We start from the raw sequence: 22,860 nt of genomic DNA, 5'->3' as shown, positions 1-22,860 counted from the left end.
TTATTGTTTTCTCTTTCCTTCCCCGCTCTACTCTCACACCATTTGAGAGGTCAAGGGGAGGAAGGCAGTGTATCCAAGAGCCTCAGGCGCTCTGGGTGGACAAGTCCGTGAGTGGCCTCTGCGCACCACTGGCCATGTTTTCAGGAAACAATGAGGACAAAGAGCCCGTCTGGGCTGAATGTGTGAGGGCTGCCTAACGGGGCAGAAAGCAAAGGACACGCTCACGCCAAGCCAGCCGGGAGGGCATGGCGCAAAGCTCTGGCTTTCGGAAAAGATGATCGAGCAGCCAAAACCATGATTCAAAAGACAGAGTTCTTCACAGACGTCAGAGGGGGATGCGGGGTGACGGAGGGGGGGGGGGGCTCTGCGATCTCACAGACCAGGGGTGGAACTTAGGCTCCGTCCTAGGTTCTATGGATTTGGATATGTTACTTTAGCAAAAGTAACAATAAGCATTAGATTGAACGAAACCACCTATCACAGCCCCTATCCTAGGACCTGGCCTATTGCTGCTGCCAAATAAACGTAGCTGTGGTTTTTCCAAGAAGTGAAAGTCCCAGGTCCCAGTGACAGGCTGTCCACACCTGAGCCCCTGCCATGTTGCTGGAACTGTGCTGAGGTTGCCCACCTCTGCCCTGGACGCCCCAGAACCTCCTAAAACACTGTCCCCCTGACGGTGCATCACAGTGACATTCTGTGTTCATAGGAGTGAAGAACTGGCCTGAGTTCAGTATTGCATTCTGCATCATTCGCATGTATTTCTGCTTTCTCTTTTGGGTTCAGGAGGCAGAGTTTACAGGCTCCTTAGGGGTCAACAGGATAAAATGTCTCCATCACTTAGAAATTCTGGGAAGCAGAGCCACTGTTTAAATAACTTATTACCAGTTACGTAGGAAGCTGATATTTTCAAACTCCCTTTAACCACAAAGTAGCACACAAGGATAGCAGCACCAGAGAAACGAATATGAGGGCTTGGACTTGGATTCTCTGAGAATTACAGAACGTAGCTAAGGACCCTTGTTAAGCTGTTCTGTGTTCTCCTAATTCAAGACAATACTGTCCTTAACTCTTTGGCACTGATCTGATCCATCTCAAGGATATGGGACCTGCAGATCACAGAGCAAATCTTCAGTCAGGTCAACTTTCCCTGAGTATTAACTGCCTGCAGGCGACAGCTTAAAGGAGATAATCAGACAGATTGCATGACTCAAAGAGGAAGCCTGTATTGGTCACCTTCGCCTATAGCCTGCCTTGTGAATACCTGCCCCAAGTGGAAAGGAACGTTCATTTTCCTTCGGCATCTTCCTTTCGATATTATTTGTAACAGAACTGAACCCACATTTCACTGGCAAGAGGGAAAATGTACAATAAGCAAAATCTGGTCAAAATCCTATTTGAACAGAAATAACATGAGGTATAATTTTAGAAACCAAAGACTATTTTTTGCCTTTCCCATGATCATCTGTGGCATATTATTCAAATGTTCCCTGCTCCAGAAATATTTTGGAAATCATGTGGTTTTGGGACTCCCTGAATTGTTGGGCCACTGACATCAAAATATCCACTAACAGCGACAGCATTCTTCTAATTATAAGAAAGTAACTTAGTTGACTGGAAAATAAAAACCACATACACACACGCACGAAAGCATAAGGAGAAAATAACTCAAACCAAATCCTGCCACGAAGGGATAATCAGTCGTAACATTTTGAGGTTCAAATGCCATGCGTTTGGGATTATAAGAATGCACTTCAACAGAATTAGGACCAGCCCTATGATCTTTAGCACCTTTGTTTGCATACGGAATCAAGAATGTCTTCCCATGTCATTTTGCTTCTAACAGGATTTTTACTGACCACACAGTTATTTCCTTCTACGTATGTATCACAGATTACTTAGCAGATCACCACTGTAGACGCTGCTGATTAGTTCTACCATTTCTTTGCTGTGTGATCCTGGGCAAGTTACTTAACCTCTCTGAGTCTTAGCTTAGAAATCAGTATCTGTTGGATGCTGATGATTATTTACCTATACCTCATTGAATTGTTGTGAAAATCAGACCAGAATTAGCCTGAAGGCACTTGGCACAGGGCCTGGCACATGTCAGCTCCCTCCGGACATGTTTGGCATGGTGCCTGGAACACGTTAGACCCTCCTGCATACACTGGGAGAAATAATCTCGTGCATGATTCTCAGTGTACATCCATAATTGTTCTCCTAGGATAAATTCCTAGAAGTGGAATTACAGAATCAAAGGGTATGCATATTTTTCAGATTTTTAATACTACTACCAAATTCCCTTCCAGAGAAGCCATAATAATTTATATTTCCATGATAACAGGCACTTTCCTGTACTCTCACCAATATTTGGTATATTATTATATTTTTTAAATCTTGAAAATTTGATAGGTGAAAATGCTTCAATTAACATTTTGTGAATAATGATTTCACATTAAAAGTCATTTCTATTTTTTTCTCCTGTGAATCACTTACTGGTTTTTGTGGGGGGTTCTTTGCTTTTCTTTCTGTCCACTTTTCTAGAGTGGGTACATCTCTTTTCTCAATGATGTGAAAGAATTTCTAACAGAGTAAGGAAAGACAGCCTTCACGTGTGATGCTGTAAACGTCACCTTGCCCCCAGCCTGTCTTTATTTTCTTGAAGGTCAGAAATCTCATTTTCACGTAGACAAGTCCATCAACTGTTTCTTTTATGAGTTATTTCCTCTTTCAAGTTTAGGAATGCCTTCTCTATCCTGAAACCCAACGGTCAGCTTTTTTTTTTTTTTTTTTTTTTAATTCTAGCATTTTTAGGTTTTGTCGTATCTCTTTTATTTATCAGTAATTCACTTTAGAACATCATGGGAACTTACTCTAGAAGAATTTTAAATTGTACTAATAAGAAGGCAGAAAGCTATCCACAAAATGAATACTCTATCACCATGGGCATTTCTGAATAGCACAATAATATCTGTGGGTGATCCGTGTTTACAGATTGCCTGATAAAGGAAAGCTTTGACGAATGATCTGCAAATCCTCCCTTGTCCCATCTGACTGGACAGGTATGATGTAGGTAGAGTCACTTCCATTTTGACTTAATGGAGACAAGAGACTAAGCCCTAAACTTGGATATATACTCCATTTCTTCCAGCCAGAAACTCTCCGTGGTCTAGGTTATTTAACGATAAGATGTGGCTGGAAATACTATAAAGTTTGTGTCTATCTTCATACCCATGATCACGCATACACTGACTTCTTGTCTATCCACGAATCAGAGTCTCTTCCCCTTAATTCTTCCCTCCACCAAAAACAGGGTTTTTTAGGGAACTTCCTTATCACAGAAACATACATACTTGAGCAACGGGATGAGAAATAAAAAACGCAAGTAAGTGGTTTGAAAAATCAGAAGCATGCCACATGTAGCAAATAAAGCGAATCTAGCCTGTCCCTCAGAGACAGAATCGTGCCAACAAAGTAGAATTTGGTGAAGGCAGATGAGTCCCCAAGGTATGCCTTTCAGAATTTCTGAATAACTTAAGATGTAATTCACAGAAAAGCATTCTTTTGAGAGAGAATAATCGGAACAAATCTGACAAACATAGCAAAACCAGGTTCCAGGCCATGCAGTCATTTAAAGAAACAAAAAAAAAACTGAGTTTCGAGGAAAATGTCCAATGTTTTACAATGAAGAGCACACAAAGCTGTCAGCCGATCTGAATCTTCATGCATTTGAGAAGCAGAATGGAAGTCAGAGATGCAACTGTGGTCTGAACAATACTTACAAGATTGCAAGTTTACCTGACTTTTCTAAATTTCCAAGCAGCTAACAATTAAGAAAACAAGAGACATTCATTGATTTGCAAATGTTTACTACACATAACACCACACAACACAAACAGAATCTATTATTGTGACCCACACAGTGCAAACATTTTCCCCTCAACCATTTGGGGAAAAAATGCAAATAAATGCTGCTATAGACGAAGGAACTGTGCTGTAAAACTGACAATATGTGATACTATCAAATGGGGGGAAAAAAAGACAAAGAAGAGGAAGAACTACACAGCACACCAGACCAATGGCCATTAATACAACTATGGATTGGGGGCATATAAATGGAATTGGTCAGCATTTCAGTTTAGATGTGTCATGCGTGCGACTTAATTGTTCAAGAGGAAGTAATCACGTTTGGAAAGAAAAGAATCCAATCAGGAGAGGGCAGGATTTGATGGGATGGTATCAAGCTTGGAGGCAGAGTGTATGCACACACGTGGCATTCCCCCTACACACACACTCACACTCACACTAGACCAACAAACAAGACCCCGTTCAAGGTGAGGGGCCCATCGATGATTTGGCAGCTCAGCCTGAGGGTCAGAGGCCAGCACTGCCCGTTTCTGCAGGATCACCAAGCTGGGACCCACAGCAGAACTGGGACACGTCCTAGCCTGGGAGCTCAGAGTATGTGAGTCGGAGTGAAATGGGCTAGGAAAGACCCAGTCCCTGGGGTCCTAAACAGCTTTCTCGGGCAGCTGAAGGAAAAGGCACAAACTTCATTCCTTGATGAAACTCCAAATGCCAGGAAAGCGATCATATCAATAATTTCATTCTCTCAGAGTGAAAACAGGGCTGATGCTAATATGATGGGGACAGTTTACAAGAAGAAACTCCTCACATTCTTGTCTAAAATGTGTTCCTTTGAAAGAGCAGATCCAAAGAGAGGGATGGGGACATGGCAGGTGGGTGGTGACCTTGCTGGGGATTAACATCATACTCAGAAGCCCTCTCTTTGGCATTTACTGATACTATTCCTCAAATGTATTAATTTTCTAAAGTGTCCAAACTAAAGATGATTCGACCTTCCTTTACCCAATCAAGGTCCTGCCTTACGTCAAGGTCACAGCGATGAAAAGGTAGGTTCAATCTGCTTTTATGGGCTTGGCCATCTGGGGACACGTCTGGAACCCATTCTCCCGACTCCCAGCTGTGTGAGCCCCGGTGGGGAAAGCTTCTCACCAGCCTCAGTTTCCTCATCTGTAAAGTGAGAAAATCCTCACGGCCTCAAAAGCTGTTGTGACGATTCAATGAACATACACAACAGCACCTAGTGTAGTGCAGGGCATTGAGAAAGGAAGTCATGAATCTTTTCTACTTCTCTCTGCATGTGTTTATGTGTCCAATCTACACCCATCCACACGTGCTCTCCAACAAGAGTTCAATTAAATACTCAGAACACCAGCTCTGTGTTTCGGTTTATTGCTTTGAGACTGGAACCAAAACATTTGGATGAGCAGATTCTCTCGTGTCCCAGTTTAGCTGAGATGGAGGTTTAGGTCTTTCTGCTGGAAACAGAACGGAGTCACATTTATAACAAACATCCTTATGCTTCCACTCAGGAAGGCTGGCCGTCCTCACCCAGGGACAAGCCTGGGCTGCCGAGAGTAGAACACCCAGATGGGGAAGGGATAGAAGAGACCAAGCCAAGTCGGACACCCAGAGAAGCGGCCCTGGGAGCGTAAGAACCCCTCGAGCTCTGGCTGGTTGGAGGGCAGCTTTGAAACTATTCCAAAACAGATGTTAGAAAGGGTCAAACAGAGAAATAAGGAGGAAACCGCGCCTGGCCAGTGGTCATCACATCAGAGGACACAGCACCTTTTCATATGAGGCCTTGGCCAGGGGGAGGGGCTCACTTGACGGGTGGAGGAGGGGGCGGGGGGGAGAGTGGAGAAACGGCATCTTAAACTTTATTTTAGGCTCTATTGTTAATAAAAAATCAAGCTCAGTACGACCCATTTCCAATCAGGTTCTCCTGGTTCCAAATAGAAAGCGAGCCTTCCTTTTAAACAATGGCCCATTTGCCTCCCTGTGTGATCTGTCTCAGGTTTCCTCCCCATTCTCAGTATTGGCACCTCCTTTGCCAGAACTGAAATGCCACTAAGCTGCACAGCTATGCCTGCAAACGATGGTGACTGTCTCCTTTCTCCTGCTTGGAGCACTGACCAAAAAATCCTAAGAACCTGGCCCGACCTTCCCGGGCGTCCTCCTCTACTTGGACGGCTCACTCCCTCTCTCCCGGAGGCGAGCCTCTGCCCAGGAAGACGCTCCATCAAGATCCGTTTTTACGACTCCAACGGCTATGGGACGGTTTAACTCCTCATTAAACCCAGTCAAACCCAAAGTCATCCCCTTCCTCTGCCCAACTCCCAGATCACCCCTTCCTGTCCGTGGTGTCACTGTTCTCCTAGGTCAACCCCAAAATGTCATTCTCTCTGTCCCCCTACGAATTCACCTTTCCCAACTCTGCTCACAGCCATCTGGACCCACCTACTCTCCTTAATGTTACTGATGGTCATTCTTTGATACAATTCCTCCAACCATCCCTGAATCCACAGACGAGAGTTTACACCTTTAAAAAGCATCACATAAGTCTTTTAAAGTAGTTGACATCTTTGACCCCTTATGTGTTATTGTATCTTTATAATTATTATTATATTATTTTCTTAAAAGCACGTACCTCTTTTGGTAAAGACACTAATTTATTTCTGTCTGCATTCAAGTTGCTCAGCTTCTTAAGTTTTCCAATGTTCTTAGGTAAAGTCTGTTAAAGTAACATTTTTGTTATTAACTTAATGCATACTTTTCACATGGCTCAGAGTAAAACAGATCTTTTCAAGAACTGAGAGAATCTAATCTCATCCAGTAAGAGAAGTGACGGTTCTTCCTGAATATCAGGTGCTTATAACACTCACTTGGGGGATGTGGCATCTAATATTTTGTATTTTTGTAGAAATGAGAGTATGTTTCAATGAAATGAGGTCAAAGGCACAGGCCTGGGAACAGAGAAACACCTGCTAAAAGAGGTAATGAAGGCTCTTCAAGTCAACAAAGTGAAATTTGCAACCTCGAGATTCATCCCTTCCCCGCCTGCACCTCTGAGAACCCCAAGAGATGGTGGCTTAGATGCCTGTGGAGGCCAGAGAGCTCAGCAGGCAGTGAGAACCCGAGCGGGGGTGCCATGAGGCTGGGGGAAGGAAGGGGGCCACCTGGGCTGGTGTGGGAGCCCACGGGGTGGGGGGGGGGGTCTTGAACCCTGATGGAATCAGGGATGAATATTAATTTTCTAACTGTTATGACTACCATCTGTAATTCTTTTTTTTTTTTTTTTTTTGACGTGGACCATTTTTAAAGTCTTTATTGAATTTGTTACAATATTGCTTCTGTTCTATGTTTCGGTCTTTTGGCCGTGAGGCATGTGGGATCCCAGCTCCCCGACCGGGGATGGAACCCACACCCCTTGCATTGGAAGGCGAAGTCTTAACCACTGGACCACCAGGGAAGTCCCTACCATCTGTAATTCTAAACCCGGAAACAAGGAAGGAGAGCCTAGTCCCTCCCACCCAACCTGCCCGAGGAGGCCACTGTCCTGTCTGAGGGGAGATGCTCCCGGCACACCCCGCACTACCAGCGCTACATCCTTCACCCACTCTTGCTGTCTTCTTCTGATCTTTTCACCTAAAGAGCATTACTTACTCTGTTTATAAAGAAAGGAGAAAAGGGAAGAAAAGAGGAAAAAGGAAAGTAGAGTAAAAGCTAAAGTGACAAAATATAGAGAAAAGGAGTGGCAGGAAAATAAACTAAAGAAAACAGCGGCTACAAGACAACGACAAGAGGAGAAAGGGGAGCAGCTGGAGTGGGAGGTGAAGGACGATGGGCGGAGAGGAAGCAGCAGGAGGCGAGAAGCAGCTGAGGTTTGCCGTCACCCTGGGAACCCGCCCCAGCAGGTGCTGCCCTGGGAGGATGCGGAGGCCTGGTCCAAGCCCGGGGAACCTGCACCGCCTCACCCAGCTTCTCAGATGGGGTGAGGTCAAGGTCAAAGCCGTGCTCTGGCTCCTCCGAAAGAGCATCCCCCCAGCCCCAGCGCTCCCAAGGCTTCCCGGGCCAACCACCATTCCCTCCCGCTCTGGCCCGTCCTCGGACTCCCCGATGGAGGCATCAGCACTTCCACCGACAGCGCCGGTCCCCCCCCCCGCCCCGCCCCCGCCTCCCTGCGCCCCCTAGTGTCCAGCTCAGTCCCTGTACCCTAAGCATCACAATGGGGACACACTCTGATGGGGGACCTGGACACGTCAAAACGGATCACCTTTATGTCACATGCTTGCTTCTCAGCTCCCTTTGTTAGTTACAACGTAAGGCAATTTCCATCTGGTCTACCCAAATTACAAATAAGTAGAATTGAACCTAAGGAGCCTTTGTGATACAGAACCCACATCGTAAGTCTCCCTCTGACCCTGGAACCACACTCACCAGGAGCCGGTTTTCCGTAAGAACCAATTCCGTGAGGCTTTCACAGTCCCCAACCGCCTCGGGCAACTGGGTGAGTCTGTTCTGATCCACCTTCAAGATCGACAGTTTCTTTAGTTTTCCTGTAAAAGCATTATTCAGACTCATTAGTTATCACTGTTTTCCTGATCACACCGCCTGGTATTTCCTATGGGCTGTCCTTGCTCATTTGATTTCCTCACCCAGCTTTTCAGATTATGAAACTGTACCATTCTCACTTCGACCATGAACAGTTGAGAGTTAAAATTGTTTGTTCAGAATGTCAAAAACAGTCAGCAATTAGCGGCAGATCCTTTGGAAAGTCACTACCTAAAAATATGTCAAAGCCCAAAGATTTCAGGAAAAAACAAACAGCTGGCTCTTGATGGATCTTTAAGAACAAGAAATGTCTCGCGTACAGAGGAGAGACTTTAATGTTACTCTAACAATCATCCTCACTAAAAACAAAAGACAGCACAGTGCAGTTTATTCTATCACCTGTGAATGACAATGACCCAGTGAAGATCCCTACAATGAAGTATTTCTATCAATGCAGAGTCAGATGGTAATCTTTGGGCTTCCCTGGTGGTGCAGTGATTAAGAATCCGCCTGCCAATGCAGGGGACACAGGTTTGAGCCCTGGTCCAGGAAGATCTCACATAACGCGGAGCAACTAAGCCCGCGAGCCACAACTACTGAGCCCTTACTCTACAGTCCGTGAGCCACAACTACTGAGCCCATGCGCCACAACTGCTGAAGCCCACGCACCTAGAGCCTGTGCTCCACAGCAAGAGAAGCCACCGCAATGAGAAGCCCACGCACCGCAACGAAGAGAAATCCCCACTCGCCGCAACTAGAGAAAGCCCGCGCGCAGCAACGAAGACCCAACGCAGCCAAAAATAAATAAATTTTTGAAAAAAAGATGGTAATCTTTGAAAAGCCACATTAAGACTGATCTATTTCACTCTGGGCGGGGAAAACAGACTCACGGGCAATGCCCTCGGGCCACGGGAAAGGAACTGGGGTTTACTGCAGCCTCTTCAGCCCCCGCGGGATGGAGGAGACCCTGCATCACCAGATTCTCACTTTCAACTACTACTTCGTCAGGGGCTGAGCCTACAGAGCAGAGGTCCTTGTTATCCACAGAGAGTGGCCGGCATGATGACACTGTCCCCAGGAAAATCGGAGAACAGCCTCTATCATAAAAGAGACATAAAGCTGGAGACGTGGAGATGCTGAAAGGATGAACTCGCTTTGCGTGCGGTCACGGGGCAAGGCAGGGGAACTCACCAATTGCTAGGCTCCTTGTGTAGCATAATCAGTACCAACTAACACTGTCCCCAGGGAGTCCCCCCCAGTCCTCAGGCCAGGAGACCCATATCCTCTGCGGGGCATGGAACCCTACAGCTGACAGAGCTCACTCCAAGAGTCTCCTCAACAACATCACTGACAAGTGGTCCGACAGCCTTTCCTCGAATACTTCTAGTGACAGGAGGCTCATTTCTTCACTAAGCAGCCCAAACTGATTCAAAACAGATGTATTTTAAGCTCTTTCTTGAATCGAGATTCGCAACCCTTTCCTTTCACCCACTTGAACTAGAAGACGGAATAAACCTCCTACCTGACAGCCTTTCAAAGGCTTGACATCAACCATCTCATGCCTCCTATTTCTCCCTTTTCCCAACGACAAAACATCCCCAGTCCCTACAACTGCTTTCCGATGCCATATATGATTCTCAGCAAACGTTTCTACCTGGAGTCAAAGTCCCCATCAATTTCCCAACCAGCCTCAACCAAAAGGCAGAGTCTGTATTTCCGCCAGGTCGCTATTATCGTCTGGACCAAATACCAGAAAGAAAGGGGTCCTCTGTCACACAGCTTCTCCAACTACTGAAAACCTTTCCCAAACTCCCTTTGACATTCTGAATCCAAGTTAAGTGAAGGTCAAAGACAGCTATCCTATGACAACCACACAGTTAAATATAGTTTCTTATAATTTCTAGGCAGCTTGGCTATGGTGGAGCTGACAGCCTATGTCTGTTTATACCTTCTCTGTTTGCATTTATTTTCTCACCCTGGGCTGTGTTCCTTTATGGTAAAGGAAACGTTTAGACTGTTTTTTAAAGGAAATGGCAAAGAATGGTTCAAGGAAAAGATGATTCTCGATAGACCAGAAAAGGCTCCAAACAACACCCACTCTCCCTGTAACAGCCCTTACCTGGGTCGCACCATAAGGTCAAAGGTCGTTTCGCATAAACTATTTACGATGCTCAATTAGAAATGTCTTAGTGATTGTTCATATGTCCGAAACACATTCTGTGATTTGGGCTAATCCCTACCGAAATCATGGAAACAAGATGCAGAGGAAGTAGACAGGGGCCAACACTTAAAAGTAACAACACGTATAACTGCTACCAGACCAGGGCGACAGAAACGCTTGCATATGGAGAAACTTTAATTGTATTAAATATTCCTTGCTTTCCTTCTTTAAAAACAAATGACTGAAGGAATCACGTCCCCAGCACCTGAGAAGAGCCAGCACCTTGGTAGTTAGTTATTTTCAATACTCACCAATGCCATCTGGGAGTGTTTCTAACAAGTTCTGGGAAATGACTAAATCCGTTAACGAAGTCAGGCCACTGATTTCTTCGGGAAGTCTTTCCAACCTGTTTTCAGAGACATCTAAGCAGAGCAGGTTCTTCAGATTTCCTATTTCCTACATCAACGACACAGGAAAAGAAAGTCATGCCTGAACCTGCCACGGTATGGAGGAATTTGTTACAGCGATTTTTCAAAATCGAATCCCAGAGTGGTCCTAAGGATGTTTCCTTAGCGCCGGTGTGAGTGTGAAGGCAGGGGTAAGTTTCCAGACCCCCTTCCAATGAAAGCCGAAAGCGGTGTGAATCACACACACGGAGCTGGGAGGGACGCCAAGCCCTCCAACGTCACGCAGGTGAGGAATCACTCCCTTAATAAGATGAGGAGGTTGGCACCAAGAGAAGATGAATCTTTTTAAGGTCCCAGAAATTAGGGGAGGAAAAAAAAAAGGAGGCTAGAATCCAGTTCTCCAAGTTTGGAATCAATCACTCAGAAGGCAGCTCGCACTTGAGAGTGAGCCTGAGATGTCCTGGAAGGAAACCGTCCACTTTCTGTCTCCCGTGACAGACAGTGCTTGTTACGACATCGGTGTGTCTGCTCCCCAGCCAAACCGGAGCACACAGACCCGCCGACACCGTTGACACCCGAGACAAGAAAGGCAGACTGCTTTGAAGCGGAAGAGCCAACCCAGGAGTGAGGGAGGTGCCTCTATGAGTCTCACATTCCATTCAAGAGAGGTCGTACCCTTCCGCTCTCCAAGGGCATAGTTTCTCTCTGATAACCGCCTCCACTGTTCCGTGCCATTGCCAGTCTGTTACGTTCCCACTCGCAGTACCCTCCCACCCGGACTGGTCTGGGCATCCTCTGCCCACGTCTGTTCACAAACCATGCCTCCATCTTTCCCTCCTGGAAACGTAGCTCCAGTCACGGAATCAGACCCCTCCTCTAACTCCAGTGGCTCCCTGATGGCTACATAAGCACAAACTCCTCAACCAGCATTGAACTGGGTCTGATCGATTCTTCCAAGTTTATCTCCCACCTAATATACATCCTGTGAGCCCCACCCCTGCATTTCCTGCCTGTAGGAAATCAGACTACATTTCTACTAATTTCATGCCAGGCCCCTGAGGTTCTTCTACTTTTTCATTCATTCCTTTTAACAATGGCTTTGTCTCCTTTTCTTTCTGTCATCTGTGAAGACAGGAAAATAATTCTGATTATCTGGGACTGTCTGATGTGTTTAGTCCTGGCTTAATAGAAGGTTATACAAGCAGGCAAATGAGATATTGAAATAACCATTAATAACATGACCAGTGGCGTGTTAATTTCTTTGTGTTTGGGACATGGCATTTTGCACGTAATTGTTTATGTACATCTGTCCACACATATACTCTCCCCCTGCATATCTAATAGCTGATATTTTCAATTTTATTAAAGTATAGTTGATTTACAATGTTGTGTTAATTTCTGCTGTACAGCAAAGTGACACAGTTATACATACATATATATATATATATATATATATATATATATATATTCTTTTTCATATTCTTTTCCATTCTGGTTTATCACAGGGTATTGAATACAGTTCCCTGTGCTATACAGTAGGATCTTCTTTATCCATCCTATATAGCTGATATTTTATTACTTTCTTAATAACTTCCTGGCATCTTCCCCTCATCCTTTGACTCTTAAGTAACTACAATCCTCTCAATCAAGATTTTTCATAATTTCCTAGAGAAATCTAAGTGTTAATCAAACCCTTGCCCATATCAGTTACTGTTCTGTCCTATCCTTTTCCCAAATGCAGCCAAGACCTCAGAAATAGACTCAGATTAGTTCCTTAGTTGCATTAGTCGTGGGTGATGTCAATGGTAATTCCAGCACTATTAACTACAACAATTAGAATTTTACTTAAGTGCTTTTTTCTAGTGTTAGGCTTCCCTGCACCGATACACATTCCCCACCCGAAGTGCACGGTCCCATCACAGCAGGTTCACACAGCCCAGCAGACAGCTTCTGAATTACAGTAAAATACACACACCTAGACCATCATGAAATATATTCTGACTTTAAACCCTGGCTGTAAGAGATACCAAAGAGTAAAATTCAGTAATAGTTGGAGAAAAACAAAGTAAGGGGAAAATGCCCATGTGTTGTTGTTTGTTAGTTCAAGTTTCTCTTTCAACTGGCCAGAAAGCGGGTCCTGCTTGCTGGGACCCACAAGGTGACCACGACGTACTCAGAAGCCCACACGAGACTCCATTTCATTCCGAACATGGTTCTCACACGTGGTAACAGCAGGAAAAACATGAACAGCGTGTGACATTACAGCTACACCATAGCAACACTTGGAAAAAATATGAAATAAAAGCTTTTTGCATTGCTTTTACATCAACTATTACAGGGCAAAATGGGGTCAACCTATCCCAAAGCACTAGGCACATCACAAACAGTGGCAGAAACTTCTACCATCACAATCCGGCATCCTGGTAACTTCCAAATTTGCTGGGCTTCAAGCAGGCAAGCCAAGCATAAAGCAAGGATGAAATAAAATGCAGACTTCACAAACTAAAGGATATATTTACTATCTTTAGAAACGGTGGGTTGAGGCTTTCAGTTTTTCTACAGCAATGCAGCACAATGAATGCTCAATATATTTTTCCAAATCTGCTTTTTCAACCGATGTTTTGGTTTTCAAGATCCCTCCTACAGAAAATCTCATGTAGAGGCAGGAAGCACATGAAGGCGGTGGTGGTTTTACATTTTGGGGGAGACAGTGTGAAATTACCACTCACCTGAGGTAATTCTGACAGTTGATTTCCATCCAACCAGAGATCCTTTAGATGTAAGAGAGCGCCAATCGATTCTGGCTAAAACAAAAAGCAATGTTATGGTAACAAAGCTCCAATTTCCAGCCTTCCATTAAGAAAGAACCCTAATTCAACAGTTAGTAATGGGGTACTGTAGAGGTCGTTTGTTGGTACTTCTCCAATATCAGCCCCCCCTTCCTAAAAGCATCCCCAACGCTCCCCAAGAATGCCAGCTGTTTCCACTGATGCCCATCATCTCTAGCCGTGACCCTCCACCCCTGAATCATAACTCTTAACCTGTGTGAACTGAAGCACATTCTCTAATGCTGCCAAGCTGTATCCGTGGAAACACTGGCTTACAAGCATCCCTACAGATCTCCCCCAAAATATTTTGTGATCGTGACTAAGGTACAAGGTGAAATTCAAATCTCTCTTCAGTACAGACTTACCAAATTATATATTTCATTGTTTCCTAAATCAAGTTCTTCTAGTCTCCGTAGCTGGGTTAGAGAGCTATTAAAAAAAAACAAAAAACAAAGGGAGGGAGCGCTTAGGACTTAGAAATGCTGAGCAATATGGCATTCCTCACTTGGACTAGTTCCCCAAAATAAGATTCATCTGGATTTTATGGTCATAATTATTGCACAGGAAGGACTATTGAGAGAAGGCTGGCATCTCTCAAATTTTCCAAAAGACACAGAATTTCTTTTTGACAAGATACTGTAGTACTTTTTTTTTTTTTTTTTTTAATGCTTCAAGAAGTTCATTCAGTACATAACCCCCCCTCTCCTTTTCCCCAGAGACTCACTCAGGGAGATACGTAAGAAGATTCTCTCTCAGTTCCAGTGAAGCCAGGTTATAAAGACTAGAAATGAACAGAAGGAAAAAGTATAAGGAAAGTTCCTGAGATTCTTCCTACTCCACCCCCCCAAAGTACACACCCCACAAGGAGCAACTCTTTATTTTATTTTTTTTATAGACTAGTTTTTTGGGGGGAGGGTTTTTTTTATTTTTTTATTTATTTTTTGGCGTGTTGGGTCTTCGTTTCTGTGCGAGGGATTTCTCTAGTTGCTGCAAGTGGGGGCCACTCTTCATCGCGATGCGCGGGTCTCTCACTATCGCGGCCTCTCTTGTTGCGGAGCACAGGCTCCAGACGCGCAGGCTCAGTAGTTGTGGCTCACGGGCCTAGTTGCTCCGCGGCATGTGGGATCCTCCCAGACCAGGGCTCGAACCCATGTCCCCTGCATTGGCAGGCAGATTCTCAACCACTGCGCCACCAGGGAAGCCCAAGGAGCAACTCTTAATAAGACCTTGTACGTCACTTCCCAGGGGAAAACATCTATGACCACCCCCACCCCCACTGAAAACAGCATCATCTCCACTTCCCAAGTTTTAATACTAAAATAAAAAGAGCAGTGTCATCACAGTAAGGCACCCTCATGCATATACTTTGTACAGTTGATATGTGAAAATAACTCTCTAGCCCTTGAAAGACAACCACTCCCAGAACCAAGATAGCAGCCGAATATGTGCTTCTAGGCTTTAGAATGTCGAAAATGTGCTGTTGCCATAAAAACAGGAAAGCCTTTAATCTCACGGAGCTCTTCTTACAAACATCAGTAAGAAACCATGCCCGTCTGAAAGCAGTGGGCCTGTCGGTCCAGAAAGTCCATGTGCTCTACTTAAGACCACAAGTTTACAGGGCGAGGGAGCACTGAGATGCAGGAGGACTCAAGTAATAACACACTCCAAGCAGTGCCCACGATGCGAGACTGATTCAATAAGCAGCGGCTGTGGTAATGTTGCTTTTATTCTTAATAAACCCCGAATGGCACTCCTTTCAGCAGCTTCTCCTGCCTCTCGGCTGTAATCCATGCCTATTAGGAACACGGTGCAAGGAGACAGATGGTCTCCCCAGATGCCGACGATCTGGGTGGCAGTGGCAATTCTGAATCAGCAGACACCACACACGTCCAAGTATGTCAGCACTGGCACGACGTACTGATTCAGTAGATCATCGGTTGGTCTATTTCTCCAGCAGGCACTGTGCTAAGCTCTAACCAATAGAGAACTCCAGCTTTTGCTAATGTCACCAGAGTAATGACCAGATGTGGAGGGCATTGACGCGTGAGCGCACAGAACACGGGGAGTCAGACATCATCCTAACTCTCTCATCTGCCTTAATCCTCTGTACTCCTTCCAACATCAAAGCCAGAATCACGGGCACTGACAAAGCCGGTTTCATAATACCAGAAAATGTAAATTTGATTTTCAGAAACAATACAATACACACGTAAAGCCCATGGGCTTGAAAGTGTATTTGAACTATACCAGGAAATGCACAGATAGGTATCTCCTCCTCCAATTTTAGAGAACTAAAACTAATTTTAGAAATTTAGAAACTGAGTAACGGTTTTCACAATTAAAGCAAGAGCAAACAAATACAACTCTTTATAACATACTTTTCTTAAAAAAAGTCAATATCTCTGCTAATAAGTAATTGTGAATTTAATATCAATTAGTCTTTCCCCAAAATGCACCCAGGTGGGAGTCGCAGCTACCCAGTTCTACTGCCTCTGGGCCAAGCCTTTACGTAGAAGAAATAGAACATGGGAGGGAGAGGGTGCAGTATCTGCCCCCAAAAGCAACCTGTAGATAAGGGGGAGACTGACATTAACTCACTGTAAAAGTAAAAACTTAAAAACGAAGGGCTTTGTTTTCAATTTTAAATGTTCCTGGAACCGCTAGCCAGTTTTATGGGGAAGGTGATCGTCATTTGGCTGTTTTCACATTTCTATTTTAAAAACCACTGATAGAATTGTCATTTTATCTACTTAATGTTCATTACTTTCATGCCTCTTTTGACCCACTAAGGACATCCACTAATGAAAGGAGGGGAAAAGTCCTTCTTTGCTTCAAAATCTTTACTCCCTGGGCATCATCAAAAGCAACTTGCAAAGAAGCAGTGTCACCCAGGCCCTGCTACTGAGTGTTGCACCAAGGTCTGCAGCCCTGGTCTGAGGCCTCCTGCCTGAAACAGAACAGAGCTGGGACCCGCCCGCCACCTGGGACACCACCTGGGGCAGGAGACGCTGGGTGGGGCACCTTACCTGTGTCATCTCCGGACCAGGAACAACCAGCACATTGTCAATACCACTGGGATGACACCATTAGGAAAGTGAGGTCCATCAGACAGCGGCAAAGCCACAATTCAAATCTGGTGAAAGCCAAGACTCTGCCCTTGCCCTGGGGAACGCCATTCTCTGGAACTCTCTATACTTTACATTTTAAAAACACCTGTCAGGGACTTCCCTGGTGGTCCAGTGGCTAAGACTCCGCGCTCCCAATGCAGGGGGCCCGGGTTCGATCCCTGGTCAGGAAATTAGATCCCACATGGCGCAACTAAGAGTTCGCATGCTGCAACTAAAGATCCCGCACACCACAACGAAGATCCCGCATGCTGATCCCATGTGTCACAACTAGGACCTGGTGCAGCCGAATAAATAAATAAATAAATATTAAAAATAAAATAAAATAAAATAAAAACACCTGTCAATTTAGGGCAAATACAGAAATCTTACCTCCTCAACCACACCAAGGACATTGGGGTTTTTGTAGATTTATGTCACTTTAAAAATATGATAACACATTTTGAAATTATCTCTAAATTTTGTCTTAAGGGGGAAAGGCACAGGCCACAGTTACTGAAAGCGAATCATTCTTGAGCAAAAATGCTGCAAAAACGCCAACAGGCTTGTGAATATACAGAACTTATAATAACAACATCACCTATCGTGCTAACACCCAAATATAACACCCTGTTACGTAAGAAGGTTCTGACTATAAAACCTCTTAGTTTCTATCGTTTTGGGATAGTAGGGAAATGTGGATGCATGGGTGTTAGTTACAGCGACAACAAAAAATATCCTATTTTTGTAACCTTTCAAAACTCAAAAATTAATTTAAAATAAAGTGTATAAAATAATATCCTTTCTGGGGTGATGCTTCCCCGTTATCTTAAACTATTTAAACTGAAGAAACTGGGATATTATAATCAGACTCTAGGGACCCACTGATGAAAGTTTATCTAAAAAGAGCCTGAGAGGAACGAGGGCCATCCCTCACAACTACTTGGATTTGCTTGGCTGAAGTGCTTCACCACAGCGCCTCAATTCCCCTAAAATGAATACAATCATATCTATTGCAGCAAATAAGGCATGACATATATTCCCTTCAAGTTAACAGAGCCAGTTTGGTACCTTGGTTCCTTGAGATAGCCCTGTACCCAAGCACAATCAGGGGCCTCACAAATATGTGTGCCCCAAGTCAGGGTCTCTGAAAAGATTGCTATAAGATGCTATCAACCACAGGAGTCATCCTCTCTGCCCAAAACCTCCTCCAAGGACAGGCCTACAGATGGGGAGCGGCTGGCACTGGCCAATTTTTAAGGATACATCATCCATAATTGGTGACTCGAGGGACAACAATGAATAAAAAGCAAAGACAGTGGTTTGACTACAGACGCCCACCTCCCACGTAAGCCCAAACCTCGGAGTGTAACCTGGGCTGGTCGTTCTCAGTTCAGTCATTAACTGATTCTCGAATGAAACCATGGGTTTGGTTCTCGTCAGTAACTTGCCCTGGACAGTCCTGGACCAAACACAGAATCCTACCAGCCCCTCCAGAACGTGGTTCTCCTAGGCCGTTCTAGGAAGAACTGACATAAAACAGGGTCTGCTTGAATGCAGGTTTAGACCAGAGACATTAAGACCAAAATGAATGGATGAATGATCTCCCCTCCTGGCTTTTCCAAACACGGCATCTTCAATCAAGACTTCAGGATGGGAAGACGCTGGGGAGGTCGTGAAGGAAGAGCTGGCTGCCACCAAGAAGGTTCTGCTACCGCTCCTGAGTTTACTGCTACCTAACCTGAGGTCGGGACTGGTCTGAAGGTGCCAGGTGCCATCTGTGCCCTTTCAGCACTTCCCTTCTGAGACTGGAGCCCTCAGCCGGCCCTGAAGATGGGCCCACAGCTTCCACTGCTCAGGCCTCCGACAGTGTAAGGAATATAGAGATGGAACTCCCATTGTAATACATAGCATGTAAAAAATGGATAATTGTCTATTCTACTAAGAAGATGTCTTATGGAATTTTAAAAAGTGACTTAAGTGCATGACTAGAAGACTTTCTAATGAAGATGTTCTTCCAGAAAATATTTTTTTGAGACAGGCAATATACCTGTAACTACCGTGTGGATGACAGGCTCTTGGTGCTCCAGCCAGGCGTCAGGGCTGTGGCTCTGTGGTGGGAGAGCCAAGTTCAGGACATTGGCCCACAAGAGACATCCCAGCTCCACGTAATATCAAACAGCGAAAATCTCCCAGAGATCTCCATCGCAACGCCAAGACCCAGCTCCACTCAATGACCAGGAAACTCCAGTGCTGGACACCCTATGCCAAACAACTAGCAAGACAGGAACACAACCCCACCCATTAGCAGAGAGGCTGCCTAAAATCATAATAAGGCCACAGACATCCCAAAACACACCACCAGACGTGGACGTGCCCACCAGAAAGACAAGATCCAGCCTCATCCACCAGAACACAGGCACTAGTCCCCTCCACCAAGAAGCCTACACAACCCACTGAACCTTAGCCACTGGGGGCAGACACCAAAAACAACGGGAACTACGAACCTGCAGCCTGTGAAAGGAGACCCCAAACACAGTAAGTTAAGCAAAATGAGAAGACAGAGAAACACAGCAGATGAAGGAGCAAGGCAAAAACCCACCAGACCAAACAAATGAAGAGGAAATAGGTATTCTACCTGAAAAAGAATTCAGAGTAATGATAGTAAAGAGGATCCAAATCTTGGAAATAGAATGGAGAAAATACAAGAAATGTTTAAAAAGGACCTAGAAGAACTAAACAGCAAACAAACAGTGATGAACAACACAATAAATGAAATTAAAAATTCTGTAGAAGGGATCAATAGCAGAATAACTGAGGCAGAAGAACAGATAAGTGACCTGGAAGATAAAATAGTGGAAATAACGACTGCAGAGCAGAATAAAGAAAAAAAAATGAAAAGAATTGAGGACAGTCTCAGAGACCTCTGGTACAACATTAAACTCATCAACATTCAAATTATAGGGGTCCCAGAAGAAGGAGAAAAAGAAAGGGACTGAGAAAATATTTGAAGAGATTATAGTTGAAAACTTCCCTAATATGGGAAAGGAAATAGTTAATCAAGTCCAGGAAGCACAGAGAGTCCCATACAGGATAAATCCAAGGATAATCACGCCAAGACACATATTAATCAAACTATCAAAAATTAATTACAAAGAAAAAATATTAAAAGCAGCAAGGGAAAAACAACAAATAACATACAAGGGAATCCCCATAAGGTTAACAGCTGATCTTTCAGCAGACACTCTCCAAGCCAGAAGGGAGTAGCAGGACATATTTAAAGTGATGAAGGGGAAAAACCTACAACCAAGATTACTCTACCCAGCAGGATCTCATTCAGATTTGACAGAGACATTAAAACCTTTACAGACAAGCAAGAGCTAAGAGAATTCAGCACCACCAAACGAGCTTTACAACAAATCCTAAAGGAACTTCTCTAGGCAGGAAACACAAGAGAAGGAAAAGACCTACAATAACAAACCCAAAACAATTAAGAAAATGGTAATAGGAACATATATATCGATAATTACCTTAAATGTAAATGGATTAAATGCTCCAACCAAAAGACATAGACTGGCTGAATGGATACAAAAACAAGACCCATATATATGCTGTCTACAAGAGACCCACTTCAGACTGAAAAATACGTACAGACTGAAAGTGGGGGGATGGAAAAAGATATTCCATGCAAATGGAAATCAAAAGAAAGCTGCAGTAGCAATTCTCATATCAGACAAAATAGACTTTAAAACAAAGACTATACAACAGACAAAGAAGGACACTACATAATGATCAAGGGATCAATCCAAGAAGAAGATATAAGAATTGTAAATATTTATGCACCCAACATAGGAGTGCCTCAATACATAAGGCAAATACTAACAGCCATAAAAGGGGAAACCGACAGTAACACAATCATAGTAGGGGACTTTAACACCCCACTTTCACCAACGGACAGATCAACCAAACTGAAAATAAATAAGGAAACACAAGCTTTAAATGATACATTAAACAAGATGGACTTAATTGATATTTATAGGACATTCCATCGAAAAACAACAGAATACACTTTCTTCTCAAGGGCTCATGGAACATTCTCCAGGATAGATCATATCTTGGGTCACACATCAAGCCTTGGTAAATTTAAGAAAATTGAAATCGTATCAAGTATCTTTTCCAACCACAACACTATGAGACTAGATATCAATTACAGGAAAAAATCTGTTAAAAATATAGGGCTTCCCTGGTGGCGCAGTTGTTGAGAGTCTGCCTGCCAATGCAGGGGACACGGGTTCGAGCCCTGGTCTGGGAAGATCCCACATGCCGCGGAGCAACTGGGCCCGTGAGCCACAATTACTGAGCCTGTGCGTCTGGAGCCTGTGCTCCACAACAAGAGAGGCCGCGACGGTGAGAGGCCCGCGCACCGTGATGAAGAGTGGCCCCCACTTGCCACAACTAGAGAAAGCCCTTACACAGAAACGAAGACCCAACACAGCCATAAATAAATAAATAAATAAATACTTTAAAAAAAAAAAAAAAAAAAAATATAAACACATGGAGGCTAAACAATACACTACTTAATAACCAAGAGAGCACTGAAGAAATCAAAGAGGAAATCAAAAAATACCTACAAACGAATGACAATGAAAACACGACGACCCAAAACCTATGGGATGCAGCAAAAGCAGTTCTAAGAGGGAAGTTTATAGCACTACAATCCTACCTTAGGAAACAAGAAACATCTCAAATAAACAACCTAACCTTACACCTAAAGCAATTACAGAAAGAAGATTTAAAAAACCCCAAAGTTAGCAGAAGGAAAGAAATCATAAAGATCAGATCAGAAATAAATGAAAAAGAAATGAAGGAAACAATAGCAAAGATCAATAAAACTAAAAGCTGGTTCTTTGAGAAGATAAACAAAATTGATAAACCATTAGCCAGACTCATCAAGAAAAAAAGGGAGAAGACTCAAATCAATAGAATTAGAAATGAAAAAGAAGAAGTAACAACGGTCCCTGTAGAAATACAAAGGATCATGAGAGATTACTACAAGCAACTATATGCCAATAAGATGGACAAGCTGGAAGAAACAGACAAATTCTTAGAAAAGTACAACCTTCCGGGACTGAACCAGGAAGAAATAGAAAATATAAACAGACCAATCACAAGCACTGAAATTGAAACTTTGATTAAAAACCTTCCAACAAACAAAAGCCCAGGACCAGATGGCTTCACAGGCAAATTCTATCAAACATTTAGAGAAGAGCTAACACCTATCCTTCTCAAACTCTTCCAAAATATAGCAGAGGGAGGAGCACTCCCAAACTCATTCTGTGAGGCCACCACCACTCTGATACCAAAACCAGACAAAGATATCACAAAAAAAGAAAGCTACAGGCCAATATCACTGATGAACATAGATGCGAAAATCCTCAACAAATTACTAGCAAACAGAATCCAACAGCACATTAAAAGGATCATACACCATGATTAACTGGGGTTTATCCCAGGAATGCAAGGATTCCTCAATATACGCAAATCAATCAATGTGATACACCATATTAACAAATTGAAGGAGAAAAACCATATGATCATCTCAATAGATGCAGAAAAAGCTTTCAACAAAATTCAACACCAATTTATGATAAAAAAACCCTCCAGAAAGTAGGCATAGAGGGAACTTACCTCAACATAATAAAGGCCATATATGACAAACCCATAGCCAACATCATCCTCAATGGTGAAAAGCTGAAACCATTTCCACTAAGATCAGGAACAACATAAGTGTGTCCACTCTCACCACTATTATTCAACATAGTTATGGAAGTTTTAGCCACAGCAATCACAGAAGAAAAAGAAATAAAAGGAATCCAAATCAGAAAAGAAGAAGTAAAGCTGTCCCTGTCTGCAGATGACAAGATACTATACACAGAGAATCCTAA

At 43.8% G+C, this 22,860-nt stretch overlaps 1 protein-coding gene across 1 annotated transcript in view; it reads right to left on the bottom strand.

The window, feature by feature from the left end:
- LRRC1 (leucine rich repeat containing 1) overlaps positions 1-22,860 on the bottom strand; it is a 126,803-nt gene that overhangs the window by 14,349 nt on the left and 89,594 nt on the right. Inside the window, exons 5-10 of the mRNA XM_059938983.1 lie at positions 14,536-14,592; positions 14,177-14,240; positions 13,713-13,787; positions 10,888-11,032; positions 8,302-8,420; positions 6,512-6,595 (exon numbers count right to left, since the gene is read on the bottom strand). Coding sequence (XP_059794966.1) covers positions 6,512-6,595; positions 8,302-8,420; positions 10,888-11,032; positions 13,713-13,787; positions 14,177-14,240; positions 14,536-14,592 — 544 coding nt within the window. The remainder of the gene's footprint in view (positions 1-6,511; positions 6,596-8,301; positions 8,421-10,887; positions 11,033-13,712; positions 13,788-14,176; positions 14,241-14,535; positions 14,593-22,860) is intronic.

The sequence above is a fragment of the Balaenoptera ricei genome, chromosome 11, assembly GCF_028023285.1.
Source record: "Balaenoptera ricei isolate mBalRic1 chromosome 11, mBalRic1.hap2, whole genome shotgun sequence".
NCBI classification, from domain to species: Eukaryota; Metazoa; Chordata; class Mammalia; order Artiodactyla; family Balaenopteridae; genus Balaenoptera; species Balaenoptera ricei.
Note: the sequence above shows the minus strand (reverse complement) of the source record. Positions and strands in the feature narration are given on the sequence as shown.